Source organism: Capra hircus, chromosome 28 (genome assembly GCF_001704415.2).
Source record: "Capra hircus breed San Clemente chromosome 28, ASM170441v1, whole genome shotgun sequence".
In the NCBI taxonomy this organism is placed as follows: Eukaryota; Metazoa; Chordata; class Mammalia; order Artiodactyla; family Bovidae; genus Capra; species Capra hircus.
This window is the reverse complement of record NC_030835.1, coordinates 2,083,804-2,099,467: the sequence shown is the minus strand read 5'-3', so window position 1 is coordinate 2,099,467 and position 15,664 is coordinate 2,083,804. Positions and strand designations below refer to the sequence as shown.

Genomic DNA, 15,664 nt, shown 5'->3' with positions numbered 1-15,664 from the left:
CTGTCTAAAATATTTAAAAACAAACTCACTTTCAAGTAAACATGAACACGTACACATGCTTTCGCAGGTCACACGGCATTTATACGCCTTTTATGAGCTGGCCGCTGTCAGCTGCTACAATATTATGTAAGGCCAACAGTTTATTCTGGCTCAACATCTATCTGGCATTATCATGCCCTTCAATTTCTGCCACTCTCCTAGGAAGCTATGGAGGTTTTCACACAGAGCGGGAATCCAGGAGCAGACCTAGACAGCTCCGGAACCTCAGAGGGGCAACCACATCCATCAGCAGTCACATCAACTGCCCCACCCTCTCCAGTCTTCAATGCCAGTGAGATGACCCTTCTCCAGTCCTCAATACCAGAGAGATGATCTTAAGAAAGGGCTCAATGTACTCGAGCAATTAGTACCAATTACTGAACTGGCTACAGTTTCTTTCATCTTTGATTATCATTGATTACCTAGTAAGTTTACAAGTCAATACCTCCGTGGTCAGATATTTCAACCTGCAGGATAGGAATCTGCCCCTCATAGCCTTGAACTTATCAGGAATTACAAAGCAAAAATATTTACCTTTGAAAGTTTATTAACTGTTTCAGGCCATTTATTTGTAATGAGGAATTTCCTAAATGATATCCAAGACTTCGGAGTACTAACTGAAGTTTGCAAGGCTAACCATGTATCTCTTCTCCATCATAAAGCGCAGGGGCCTATCATGATATGAATGGCAAAGAGGAAGTATACCGTGTATACACTGCGCACTGGGAAAGCACCCAGTGGAGACTTCTGCTAACCACAGTGAGCATGCTTTTCCCTCTTTTTAAAAGACATTACATATGAAGCACATTAAAGAAACAAAAATCAAAAACTTCTTTTTACCATTAAGTTCCTTCTTGGTATCCCAGGGACATCCATGGTTTCAGGATCACTGACCTTAAAATTACAATACTAAGACCATTCAAATAAAAGCCCCAAAATCTACAGCTTGCAAGAGTTCAGAAGGAATTTACACAGCCCGTGAAGCAATGCTGGCTCACGCAGAGCTTGGTTTCACTATGCATCCAGCTATTTCTCTTTAGGACACAAACCTAGAGGCAGACTCCAAGCTCATCTAATTTCAAAGGAGGACATACTGTAAAATTGTGAGAAAAAATGTTATACGATTTGCCCTGGCGCCTGCACAGAGAGGGGACAAGCCCTCTGAACACCTCTGTTCACAGAGACCTGCTGTTTGGCTGATGTGTAACTGCATTCTGGGAAGCCACTTCTACCAACACTACCTTAATAAAGATGATCCAGGCTACAATCCCACATGCCACACTATTTCATTATGGAAAAAAGGAGATGCACATTGATAGTTAATTGATCACAGCTGCTGCTCATTATCAGCCCACAGTTCACGCCTAGTTGGGACTGTCACCACTCAAGAGAACATGTTTTAAGTTTTCAATCAAAACTACATGGCAGGGATGATCTTAGGTTTCCCAGGCCCGGCGTATGAGACCCCACACAAGTTTCACGATAACAGGAAAGGAAGGGAAGAAAAGAGATGGGAAATAAGAAAATCCCATAAATCATTTAAGGAAAGAAAGATAGTCTTAGAAACTATCTGGGGCAGGTTGGGGCATTCTAGTTATCAAAACCCAACCAAAGCAAACGAGAAATGCAGAGGCAAGCCAACCAAACAGCTTGCTTAGAACAGAGAAAGCATTTTATGAACAGTAAATTAATGATATACCTAGGTAAGAAAACACTAAATGCCCATTTTCAACTTTGACTTTTCCATTGGGATGGAATGTTTTCACATGAAACGTAACAGAATTTCAATATCGGAAGAAAAAAACTCTGCTTCAACACTTTATTGTAGTAACAACAGAACATTTAATATTTAAAAATCTCCCAATATATGTTCCCCTTCCTACAACTGTGTAAGTATTTCTAAAATATCCTAAAACTTTAAGTACTGCTCATGGGATGTGTTGATCTGCTAAATTAATGAGAAGAGTAAGGACTAAAAACAAAGCAAAAAACTCTGAAGATTAAAATTAAAAGTTCTTTACGTAACACTTCACAGTTTGTATTTGACCCACTCCAATATTCTTGCCTGGAGAATCCCATGGACAGAGGAGCCTGGCGGGCTACAGTCCACAGGATTGCAAAGAATCGGACACGACTGAAGCAGCTTAATCCACAACACACACAACATTCCAGTAAACATTTCTCTGCTGATGAACCAGAGTGTGGACAGTCATTTTCTGCTGTGGCCGCCTTCAGGCACGCTAACACTCTTTTAAAGGGGTCGTCAAATCACATCCTGTGACTGCCTGGGGTTTCTACGACATAAATGTCTGGTCAATATCTTGCTGTTACTCATTAGGTAAAGCCTATTAGAATCCAAGGAGCTGTTGGATTATCTGGGTTTAAAATTAAATATTCCACATAATTCGTCTAGCATTAATTGATTTACATAATTCATCTACCATTACTGATTTACAGAAGAAGTCAACTTACAGCTTAAATATGGAAATGCTCACTGGATTTCAAGATAAACTATTTCAGTCCCACCACAAAGAACAAGCATAGTTTAAATGCTTATTCTTTCAGAAGATTAAAGTTTTAATAGTTCATTTGAATCCTAAAGAAAATAAAGACTACAACTAAAAACTAGTTTTCTATCATTTTCTATTTCTATTATTTAGACTTTGACTTCCAAATCTATATAAAATTCTTAAAGACTGGGAGAGTAGGGAGAAAGCACAGTGAGCAGACAAGTATGTGACGTCATCTGAAAAAAAGAGAAGTACCGTCTATGAATGCTATCACACATGATGGCTGCAAAAGAAATCCTCCAAAGATCCAACTTTCCCCATGAACAGACTTTGCACTTGCTGTAATGCTCACCTGGTCTCCTGCCAGAACAAATATTTTAATGTAAAACTTAATAAATGGAACTAAAGGTATTATGTCTAATTTAAAATTCCATATTGTGTAAACTATTGATATTAACATAATTGAGTTTGTAAACAATCCATTTGTAGAAGCTAACCTTAGACACTGTATTGACCCAAAATATCTAGTGGGGCTCATCTGCAAAATGAAGCATCAATGCCTGGAATTCATTAAAAGTGTTACATGTTTAATTTCTCCTGCCCTACAGCTCCATTGTCTCGTAAAAATTTTCCTTTGATGTCCCCCACTAAAAGAATTAAAGGAATATTGTAATTGAAATGTCATCAATAATTCACAAGACCCTCCTCCACAGCAATACATCTGATGAAATATTAATTGAGCTCCACAGACTGACAGTCTGCAGAGAAGCACTTGCCTGTAATTTGAACCGCGAGTCCTGATCTTGCTGTAGCTCAGGCCTGCCAAGAAGGCAATTATCTGGATGGTCTTGCCCAATCCCATCTCGTCTCCCAGAATGCCTCCTGCCTGCTGGCAGTGTAATTCCCACAGCCACCGAACACCTGTCTGCTGGTACCTACACCAGCAAGCACCAGCAAGAAAAGGAGAATGGCAAATGGTGGGTGATACAGATCGCAACAGAAAGCACTCATGAATTAATCATTTAGCGAGGTTCTAGCACCAGTCAGAGAAACATGCCGGATGTGTGTTTTACATGAGTATTATATTCATAAGGTCATACATTTTTGATTACCTAAAGCATAAAATCACACATTTTTCTTTACAGAACATTAACACATTTCTAATTAAACTGATAGATAGGGTAATTAAGGACTATTTCATTTCTTTTTCAACATTAGAAATAGCCTGGTAAACAAGCATAAACTTATTATCTTTTATTCAATATCTTCCTGAAAAAAAACTCAAATGTCTTTAGTTACATAAAGTTGTAATAATTTTTCTATGAAAAGATGCATCAACATTTACTTTTCCAATCTGAACAGCATAAAAAAGCAGGACAGAGAAGACTACAATTTACAGTATATACTGTTGAAAAGTCACTTGGTAATATTATCTTTTCAGAGGAAAAATTAAAATTCAAGGCCCTAAACAAGTCTAAAGAATAGGGCTAATCACAAAATGAGCACATGAGTCTGTCATATTACTAGCAGAGGCAAGAAAAAAAAAGGGGGGGTTTAAAGGCTCAAAAACACAAAAGGTCTTTTAATATTTTAAAGCAGAACTTGACTCTGTGACTTTAAAGGCCAGAGCTATTAAAATTTTAAATAAATAAATTTTAAGCTTGGTTTTCAATAAAATTTTAAATAAGTACAGGTCAAATAGAAATAATACATTCCCTTCTAAAAAGAAGACAGTTGGTATTTGCCCTTTCCCATCGATGGTATGTTTAATTCAACAATCTAAATGTGAAGTTTAAAAAGAAACAAAGCAAAACGCATTTCTGAGAATGAAAAAAAGATTGAACACTATGGAATGGCATGAAGATTACATGCCAAGTTTAAGAATCTAAAGGGAAAAGCACTTAAAAGACAGCGAAAGCTAAAGATTCTGCCCCCACCCCGTAAAGAAAATGCCAAGGCTCGTGAGGCGGCTGCCCTGGAAGAAGGCGGCTTTGCTGTTCACTCCCCACGTTTACCCTTTGGTACACGGCCTCTCTACCTAAAACCTCACGGATTTCAGTCTCTGGGAAACTAGTTTTATTCACTCTTCTCTCAGTAAGCTTGTCATCATTAACTTTCCCCCAGTATTCTGAAAATCAGCTGCGGAAAAAAACCTAGTCGAAAAAGTTCCCCAAAAAACTGATGGACATTCACAATCCCCTAAGTTCCAGTCAACCAGCCTCCTCTTACTGAGGCACAAAACTAGGGGGCCAAGTCCTCTGGGAAGAACAGGGGCCAAAACATCCCGGCGGTCATTCCACCGCCTTCCCACTACATGGAGCCGTCTCCACCCCACGTGGCTCCAATCCCTCTGTTTGGGGCCGACCAACGGAAAGAACCTGGAGAGGGACAGTCAAGACACAGCGAAAGGGGCACAGAAGGGTGACCAGCGCGGTGTCCAGAGCGAGGCAGGCCGCCCGGGCTCCAGGCGGCCCACGGCAGGCAGACGCAGTGTGCTCAGCGTCTCCTCATCCACGCTCCAAACAGCATGCGGCTGTATGTGTGAGAAGCTGATTAGCACTGAAGAAGTGACTTAAGGGAAAACAGCCACTAGGCAGCCTTGTGAGTCACATCACTACGTGGAAATCCCCAACCACACCTGGGGACATTGCACAAAGATGGCCAAGAACAGATCCCTCTCTCTACGGAGGCCCTCGGGCTGCACCAGCACCCTGGATGGTAGGCATGTATCGCTGGCTGAGCACTTCCGGGACCTGGGCTCTGATTCCAGCAGTGGCACCAACTGACTCAGGCCTTACTGCTTTAATCTCCTTAATAATAAAACACTGTAAAACAATTACATACTTTAAATGAAAGCAGGCTATGGAATTCAGTTTTCAGAACTGTTTTGAAAACATAAAAAATTACTCTTCAGGAAAACTTCAAGATTTTTATAAACTGCTGTAAAAGAGGAACAGAATTACTATACTCTGCTTCCCCCACGAGCCTGAAGCACCACGAAAGCACCACGGATAACCGGTGTATCTTGGCACTGTCATGTTCACCCGGGACTGCACTTACCAGTGTGGCTACAAGTAAGGTCAGAAGATTGGGTTTTGTCACTTGATTGTTAAATCAGAGTCAAATATATTCGCTGGGCCACTTTTCAAAACAGAATTTTAAAAGTTAACCAGGATGGTGCAGAAAATAGCACTTAAATAGATAACAGTATCTGCTGACTCCTTTGTGTACAAATATATCCTATTAATTTCATTCCACAGAGTGTGGTAAATACGGTACAAATATATCTACAGCTTAAAATTAAACTGGCCTGGCTAAAACTTAATCATGAAAGAAAAATGGATACTCTGCCAATGATATTACATTTTTTTCATATACCAGAATAAAAGAAACAGAAGTTTTATAACATTTATGAAATATTTAAAATTCTGCTTGAGAAATGAAAAATGAAAACAAAATACTTTCAAGGAATGTGCAATTGAGACAAAATTTTTTTAAACATGTATTTACATTAACTACAATAAGGTTAAGAGTCAATACACTGTTCGATACACTGAATTTGATATACTCTTAATAGTAAGTATAGTTCTATTAACTGAAATTTCTTTGCCAGAAAGTCCCACATTTAGACAAAAATGCACATTCCACTTCATTCTTGAGGGTATTTGCCAAATCGCTTAATGCTCACGTAGAATTATCCTGTCTTCATTAAATTAATCTGTAACCTGGGCATTCCTTTCGCTAGTACAACACAGACACTATCTGGCCTGTTTCTTGGTGAGAAATCACTTGAGAAGATGAGAAGAGTTGCCAATCAATATCATCTCTATTCATCTTCCCAGAGCTAGTTTTCATTTGGGAGAAGCAACAGCCAAAGCAGCCACTTCTACGGGCTATAAAACACCTCCAAAAACTACCAGAGATTCCCTACAGTTCTTCTTTATAGTTCTGTCCAGTGCAGCAACCCAACCAAGACACTTCACATCTTTAGGATGCAGCTTCTTATATGTTTATCGGGATAAAATAACTGCTCCCTCTGTCCCCTCCACCCTCTAGAGAAAAGTTAAAATTATAATGAAAGCTCTTTGAGAGGAAATATAAAAAGCAGGTTCTTTTTAAGGAGCCATCTTGCACAAGTTTCAGGCATGGCTATCAGCTGACTCTACAAAGGAGATTAAACCTAAGTGTCTCAAAGAAGGACGTTTACATCCTGCACCCAACCACCAAGTGATGATCTAAGAGACAGAAAGAAGCTACTTAACGCTTTAACTTCCTATATGCATCAAGGACGCTTTCCTAAAGTACCTTGTTAAGTAAATCCCAGGAGGGATGAGACTGCAGACCTGGCTCAGTATTTACACTCATCACGGAGACTGTGCCGGACCCTGTAGGCTATGGACACGCATCTACCACAGGGCATCCATTTATCTGCAACCCTGGGCCAGTTCACATACGAAACACAGTTTCAAGCAGAAACTCAGTCCTGAAAGTGTTTGCCTACATTTTCCCTTTTGATGTACGAATAACATCTACAGGAAATACTTAGATACACATCTGGTCAGCTCAAAAGTATTATACCCTTAGGTACAATACAAGACACTCAAAAAAATAATCTCTACAAAGTTTTTTATTTCAACACAGAAGTATAAGACCTCTGCAATATTGATTTTAATAAGGAATTCTTCTTAATTAATCTGATTTAAGAAATTAGAGATTTGGTCCCTTAAAAACAACAACGAAATAACTTGATATGAACAGCTTTTAAAGTGTTGTTTTTAGTCTGCTGACACAGGTCCACATAGATTCATAAGTTTATAAACACACTGAATGCACACGTTAGTCAACTTATCATCATCTAATTTTAACGAACAGCATGTGGCCAAAACTTCATTTGACAGTAACCGTATTCACAATAAACTGCGGCAAGCACCTTCAGGGCCCGCAGGTAACCACTATGTAGTTCCTGAAATATTAATTTGAACACAATGGCTTGACGACAGATGTAAAGACAGGGACACGTGGCACATACTTAAAAAGCTTTTTGAACAGAAAACCCGGCATTTTAAAACCTTCGTCAAATTCAGCATCGCTCTCCTCAGAATCATCTTCAAGCCTCGGACTCTTCTCTCTGTCCTTCAGCCTCAGTTTATTCCATCTCCTACCATGAAAACAAAAATCATATTTCATTACTTTGGTTCCAAATCAGATTAAAATAGATAGTTCAAAGTAATACAAAGAAGAAAAAGAACAGACAAAGAGAAGTCCTTTAGCTTTCTGCTGCCACCATTACCCGAAACACTGATGTGCAAGAGAAAAAAAAGATCATCTTTTCCCTCCTCTTCAGTTCAATTCTCATTTGAATTATTACAGCTGCTCTAGAAATATTCCTGTAAGGTCTCATTTCATTACCAAAACTACTTGCTCCTCTCCCGGCATACCCTAAGGGAAAATCTCTCTGCTAGTTCCTAAGATATATGAACTTAATTCTAGAAAAGATTCAGTGGAAATTTCAATATAACTAAATTTATAGATACTAAATGTCATAGCTCCAAAATGACAATGTAAGAAAAAATAAATTTTATTTATAATTACTATTTCTGTGCTAAAGATATGATAGTCAGAGCATAAAACAGCACAACATCTTGGAACATAAAGCAAGTTTTTGGTCAAAATTACTGTGCATCAGATTCACACGTTGATTGCTTAATTAGGGAGAGGCATCAGCCATATAAAAGTATGGATAATGGTACAACTGAGGAAAAAAGTCTTCGCTAAATAAAATCTAAGTTACACATTTAGTTATATGATGCTTTTCAGATACGAAATAGGATGAACATTTATACTTCAGTAGAGTGACTCCATGTATGTGTAACAAAAGAAACGTCTAAAGATCTGAGCGTATTAGTGGCCTAGCAAGGCTACTGGGGAGGTGCAGCCATTTAGTCAGACTAATTTTGCACCCATATAACTAAAATGGACACTGGTGTCATAAGGGAGGGGAAAAAAAAGTCAACAGCCTCACATTCTAGTTGCTCCCAAAATAACAGGATAGCTTCTTTAGTATGCATGCAACGGACACTTTGAATCTCACAAAATGGTGGAGATGAAACAGAGCAGTAACACAGATAAACGCCTTCCAAGCAGAGCGCTCTCAGGACGGGGATGGGAACAGCTACGCGTTTAAGGAGTCATTAATCCGCCCGGACTCTGCAGGACTAGCAGAGAAAGTGGGAGGGAAGGTAGAGGGAAACAGAGAGGGTGCTGCTGCACACGCGGCCCAGGGGCAAGAACGTGTTCTCCAAACCAGCCACCAAACCAGCATGAAGGCCAGACACAGGGGCAACAGGCCGCCCCGAGCGTCGATGCTGGCAGACCTCAGGAGCACGCCCTCTAATTCCAGCCTGGTGACAATGTCAGCGCTTCAGAGCAAGGAGAAGGGCTGGCTGAGGCTTCCCTGTGATCAGCAAGGAAGAACTAGTTGGGGATCTGAAACTACTTCAGTGCCCACAGATAAGCACTGCTGCTCATTTTCAGAGACCAGACAACGGAAGAGGCAGTACACGGCCGCCTAAGGAAACAGCCACCACTTAACCGTGAGGTTTCACACGTGACAGTGTTTTTATGGGAAAATGTTAATGACCTTTTGTGCTTAACTTCTAAAGGCAATCTCTTCCTCTCTTCAATTAGTATTTTTCTTTCTTAAAAGTCATCACCATCCAATTCAGGAAGTACCTCTGAGTAGCTCTAACAGCCTTCGCCCCTCCTCTGAGTTGCACATTACCTACAAATCGAGGTGTGCAATGGTATACAGTAGTGGCAACAGCAGGCGCAACCTGGGCGTCCTCGGAGGGTGACCCCCCCAGGGTAACTTGACAATGTCTGGAGACAATCTGGTTGTTACAAGTGCTGGGGGGGAAGGGAGACATACTATTGGTATTTAGCAGGCAGAGGCCAGGACGCTGCTAAACATCCTACAATGTCCAAGACAGTCCTCTACAACAAAATATTATCCGGTCTGAAATGTCAACAGTGCCAGGCTGAAAAATTCTGATATGAAAGTATCCCTTACAATTAGAACTTAGAAACTAAAATGATGTATATCCATTTTCCTGATATATACATATATCAGATATATACATATCTGATTCTCATTATCTGAAATTTAGCAAGCAGGCAATTTCAGATAATGAGATAGCCCTCAGTACCCAAATTCTTACTATCAGAGCTCAGAACCAAACATCTGCATAATAAAAGATATTTCTTTTTAGCAAATTTGTGGATAATATAAATTTGAGGAAAAAAAATCACAAAAACTTAAAAAAAAAATCACAGCCACTTAAAAATACTTCACTTTGCATCTACTCAAAAATAATTTTACAGGGAGAAAAAGAAAAGCACTAGAAGATGCTGGCTTTACAAGTTTGGCACAGCAAGGTCACTGAATATTCTGCATACAAGAGTTTCACACCTTAAACTTCACTGACAATGATAGCTATTTCCTTAGACTTAGCCAGTCAATCTTTGTGGCTATTAAATTTCCCACCACATCACGCTGCTTCAACAGAGTTCCAGCTTCCTCCCTCTCACTCTTTCTTCTCTGAAATATACAGGCAGCATGTTGCCACCGAACACGCAGCACCTAGGAAACCACACAAGCCACTGCAGAATGACGGCATCCCAGTGCCTTCCGCTTCATAAAGAGAGATGGAAAGAGACAAACATTCATCCAGTTCGGCTGACAGATGACTAAAGGCGGTGAAGAAAAAAATCATTATTGCCTACAAGTATTTGTATCATTGTGAAGACAAATTGCCCCAGTAGAATCATATGCACATATTAAAGACAGAAAATACCAGCGTTATAAAACCACATGCACGTGTGGCTCCAGCTAAGAGATTCTCCTGGTATACAGAGCAGTAACTCCTCACGCGGCAAACCACCAGGAGGCCTGACCACCTAACCAGCGCCACCAACATGGGGCAGCACCGAGTGGTGGTCAGCAAGAAGCGCCAAGTGGCGTGCTAGTGGGGTGGAGGAGAGCCAGACTCACCTCAGCTCCGGGAGAAACAGATGTCTTCCCGTCCCAGATGCCGAAAGGGTCTAAAACTGCTCTCTTCAGGGTGCTTAACTCGCGGTCCTACCGTCTGGCAGGCTGAGTGGCCTGCCCAGTCTGCAGGTATAAAAGGGGCTTCCCTGCTGTGAATAAAGCGGATCTGACATGTGCCCAGTGAGCACAGGCCCAAATCCTCAGGCTCAGATGGTCCAGAACCCAGTCCCACTGCCATGCATTACCACCTCAGCCCTCAGCAAGCAACTTAACCTCTTTAGCACCTAGGTTTCGTCGTCTCTGAGATGAGGGAAGAGGGGCACCTGCGCCACTGGATTTGGGGGGGATTAAATGAGGTGCCACATTTAAAGCACTTATCATAAGGCAGGAATCTAATAGGTGCTCAATGCGTTACTGTGCTATATATCATCATATGCACTTACTAAAACTGCACACAACCCTGAGGGAACTGTCCCGGTGTTCACTTACAGAGGAATAAACAGAGCCAACATACAGGCTAACCCAATCTGTACGAACACGCGACAGGACTCTGAACAGGTACCTCTGCTCAAAGACCACGACAATCTGTCAAACGGATGCTCAGTAAATGACTGTGAAGAGCATGGTCACCGTGAGTAAAGACACCTAGCCATCAGAAGACAGCCGCAGGAAAACGTCCATTTCAGAGTTCTATAGCAGATCTGCCAATAGTGAACTGGCAGGAAGCATGGCCGCCTTTTTACATGGCAGCAACAACAAACTAGCCACAGAGTGGCCTGAAAATGGTTGGGAGTGAGTCAGAGTTACGGTCTGGACCCAGAGATCTGAAATCTTAAAAGTGGCCTCAGAAACGTCTAAATTCAATTATTTCAATAAATAAGCTAGGTGACGGATTTTAAAAGTAGAACGGGGCAGTAAATAGTCCAATATTTACGCTTTTGAAAAAGCAACGACTTTTCATGTTTCCCACCCCCTCGTTTTAAAAGCGTCCCACATGTAGGAGTCACAGCTGCAGCCACACAAAACCAAGCGGGCCTGGTGTTCTCTGGCAGGGCTTCTAACTCCCCACACGCTGCCGTAGTCAGCCCACTGCCGACGCTGCTGGCAGCTATTTAGGAGAGAACCCAGTAATAAACATAAACTTGCAATTCCAATCAGATGCAGGCAGGGCAAATGCTCCTTGGCTTCATCACATTCGGGCGGGAGTGAGAAACCTGGCCCAGGCTGTGGGCCCTGGGGCTGATACTGCGGTAACGATCTGTCAGCAGCGGCTTGGACCCAGGGCCCGGCAAAGCAACGCTGCACAGCCAGCTGACCTGCACAGGAACAGTGTGTCCTTCCCTTGCAGCCTGCTGGCATGCCTTGCCGATGGAACCCTGAGAATACACCTGAGAAGTTAATTTCTTTTCAAAGGAGAATTTCCAGCATCTCAAGGATGTTCAAGATGCCAGGGCAGAACACAGCCAGCTGCCACCATGCTGAACCTCAAAGCCCACGCGCCACGGCACATCGGTATGCCCCGTGCTGTCCCCAAGCTTCCTCCCGCAACACACACGGCCATGCAGGGGCCTGGGGACCCTGCATGCCTTGGCTCGAGCAGCACCTCTGGAAGAAGTCTTGCCCAGCCAGTCAGTGAGGTGTCCAGTCTTCCAAACACCACGCGCCCTGGGCACACCTGATGTCTCCACTACCAGAGTGTGAGCATCTTTTGACATCTGTATCTGTCTCCCCTGTTAGACTGGGAGCCACTTGAGGTCAGAGATGGTCTCAGTCATTTTAATATCTTTAAAGACTAGCATAGTGCCCACCTCACCAGAGGCTCGATAAATGCTAAAGGAATGAATCAACAGGGTTCAGAGCTGGGTGAGGAAGACCCAGGGGCAGAGAACCAGGGGCAACGGTTCAAGAAACGTCCTGTTCTAGCTCCTTTAGGCCTGCCTCCTGCCGCACTTCCTGCCCCTTCTATATGCCTGACTCTGAAATACTGCTCTGGGCTGTAGCCCCTGCATAAACATGGCTGGGCCCGCTGCAAAGAATGAGGCTTGGCCAAGAGCGACTGCAAAGTCAGAGATGTTTAATTTAGAATTTTATAAGGAGAAAAAAGAAAAAGAGGAGAGGAAGCTCATTACACTGAATGACAAAAATTTTGTAAGTTGTTTTCAATTCCTCATTTCTGTGTTTCTGGGTTTCCCAGGGGATTCACTTTGCAACAGGACTGGTTTTTGCACACCAGCTGATGGGAATAAATAAGGAGTCCTGAGTCTGGGTCCAAGGCTCCCAAGGACCAGGTGGGAAACGCTGGGTAAAAGATTCAACTTTCTATGAAAGAATTCATCTCTTGGCAGAGGAAAAAAGTTTACGTAGCCCTAACCTATATTTACATTAACAGAAAGGAAACAATGTTTCCAGTGTTCCCACTTTCATCTTTCCTTTAATCCAGCATATAACAGTCACAGCTGCAACCCAACAGAATGAGGTGAGTGTGTTACTCACTGGGAGGTTTTCTAATTCCTCTAGTCCCTCAGACTCCAGTGGTATCTACCAGAGCAGAACTAGCTAAACACACAAATGCAAGCTGCCCACTGAGAAGGGGAACCGGACGCAGGCAGAGCTGCACTGCAGGCCTGTAATTAGCAAGGGGAGGTCTGAACTTCAGAAATGACATTTGACAGCGCTGCATTTGTCTCCTCGACCACAAAATGAGCCAAATACTAGGTTCTTATAGGACTAAATGAAGTGATATGTTTACTATATGCTTTGGAAGCTATTTTTAATACTGCATAGATGTCAGATACTATATCACAATTATTGGCAGATTACACAGAAAAGCAAAACTGAGAAATCTGAATTAACTGTAGGTTAAATGCGAATAGTAACAAATGCCAGGACACTGTGGAACTGCAATCTAGGGTGGGCAGGAGTTAAGTGTACAAGTCTAGGAGACCATCACGCTACTGTGCCTGTACTATCCGCCAAGATCAAGACTATCACGGTCACTCTGAGCACAATGTCCTACTCACTGAGTGAAGCAAAGACGTAGAAAACCAAGCCTTACAAGGCACAAGAGAAGCATCTGGAACACTGACCTCTGAACAGAGCAAACTATAAAGAACCAGTGTAATCTTAACCCCTCCACACTCAGAACCAACCAGTAGGCTGTTGGTTAGAAGAACACACCCTGGGCAGATGTCTAGTGCCCCCTAGTGTGTTCAAAGGAGAAATGATTTTTATTTCTCCCCAACTGTTAATAATGTACTTATATAGATATTTTATCACTAAGTGGACATAATCATATTAATAAGAAATATATGAAAGTTAAGAAAAGCCTAACAGTAAACAAAACTAAGTTTATAATAGCATATACAGTATGAGCTGGCTGCTGCTAAGGCGCTTCAGTCGTATCCGACTCTGTGCAACCCCAGAGACGGCAGCCCACCAGGACCCCGTCCCTGGGATTCTTCAGGCAAGAACACTGGAGTGGGTTGCCATTTCCCTCTCCAATGCATGAAAGTGAAAAGTGAAAGTTAAGTCGCTCAGTCGTGTCCGACTCCTAGCGACCCCATGGACTGCAACCTACCAGGCTCCTCCGCCCATGGGATTTGCCAGGCAAGAGTACTGGAGTGGGGTGCCATTGCCTTCTCCAATGCATATTAAATATAACTGTTAAAAGCGCTTTTTACCCTGGAAAAACGTTATCTTTTCATACATATGGATATTTATATAAGCTCTTCCTCATGATTCTCCCAGACCCTCTTACTGGCTTGATGAAATCTTAGTAGAAAATGTTTTATCTAATGGACATACAAATAACAAGACTAGCTAATTTTTGTTGAGTGTCTGATATCTGCCAAATGTCTCAGATATATTACCTTTTGTAATTCTAACATCACCCTTGAAGAAGGTACTGTCATTTACAGATGTGGAGATACACAAGACCTCATAGCTACTCACTAAGACTTAGGCATTCTGACTCATGGCCTGTGATTTGCACCCACTATGACATATAGCCTAAAAGAAATCCAACCTTGAACATTCACTGGAAGGGCCGAAGCTGAAGCCCCAAAACTTTTGGCCACGTGATGTGAAGAGATAACTCTGGAAAAGACCCCGATGCTGGAAAAGATTGAGGGCATGAGAAGAAGGGGACAAGAGGATGAGATGGATGGATGGCATCACCAATTCAAAGGACATGAGTTTGACCAAACTCTGGGAAATAATGAAGGACAGGGAAGCCTGGTGTGCTACAGTCCACTGGGTCGCAAAGAATTGGACACAACTTAGCGACTGGACAACAACCAAAATGCCCCCCCGGCTGTGGACAAGCTATGTTTTGCAATTATATATACATACATATTATGTTTTAATACATAATATATTTCATGAAATTAAAAGACGCTTACTCCTTGGAAGAAAAGTTATGACCAACCTAGATAGCATATTAAAAAGCAGAGACATTACTTTGCCAACTAAGGTCCATCTAGTCAAGGCTATGGTTTTTCCTGTAGTCACATATGGATGTGAGAGTTGGACTGTGAAGAAGGCTGAGCACCAAAGAATTGATGCTTTTGAACTGTGGTGTTGGAGAAGACTCTTGAGAGTCCCTTGGACTGCAAGGAGATCCAACCAGTCCATTCTGAAGGAGATCAACCCTGGGATTTCTTTGGAAGGACTGATGCTAAAGCTGAAACTCCAGTACTCTGGCCACCTCATGTGAAGAGTTGACTCATTGGAAAAGACTCCGATGCTGGGAGGGATTGGGGGCAGGAGGAGAAGGGGATGACAGAGGATGAGATGGCTGGATGGCATCACTGACTCGATGGATGACTCCGGGAGTTGGTGATGGACAGGGAGGCCTGGCGTGCTGCGATTCATGGGGTCGCAAAGAGTCGGACACGACTGAGAGACTGAACTGAACTGAACTGAACTGAACTGAAGAGTAACTGATTAAGCGTGCGGGGTGCTGCTTTAAGTGTTTACATGTATTAAACAATTCAATCCTTACAACTCTATGAGACAAATACTATTCTTAATCTCTTTTTCTTAATTAAAGAAAGGTAGGCAGGGACAG

General features: G+C 42.2%; 1 protein-coding gene across 3 annotated transcripts in view; it reads right to left on the bottom strand.

Annotated features, from left to right (window-relative positions):
* Positions 1–15,664, bottom strand: part of ERCC6 (ERCC excision repair 6, chromatin remodeling factor) — a 72,216-nt gene that overhangs the window by 33,325 nt on the left and 23,227 nt on the right. For 2 of the 3 annotated variants that reach the window (XM_018042328.1, XM_018042329.1), the window contains exons 6-7: positions 7,579–7,707; positions 3,326–3,484 (exon numbers count right to left, since the gene is read on the bottom strand). The exons of the other annotated variant lie outside the window; for it this stretch is intronic. In XM_018042328.1, coding sequence (XP_017897817.1) covers positions 3,326–3,484; positions 7,579–7,707 — 288 coding nt within the window. The remainder of the gene's footprint in view (positions 1–3,325; positions 3,485–7,578; positions 7,708–15,664) is intronic. 3 annotated transcript variants of the gene reach the window in all.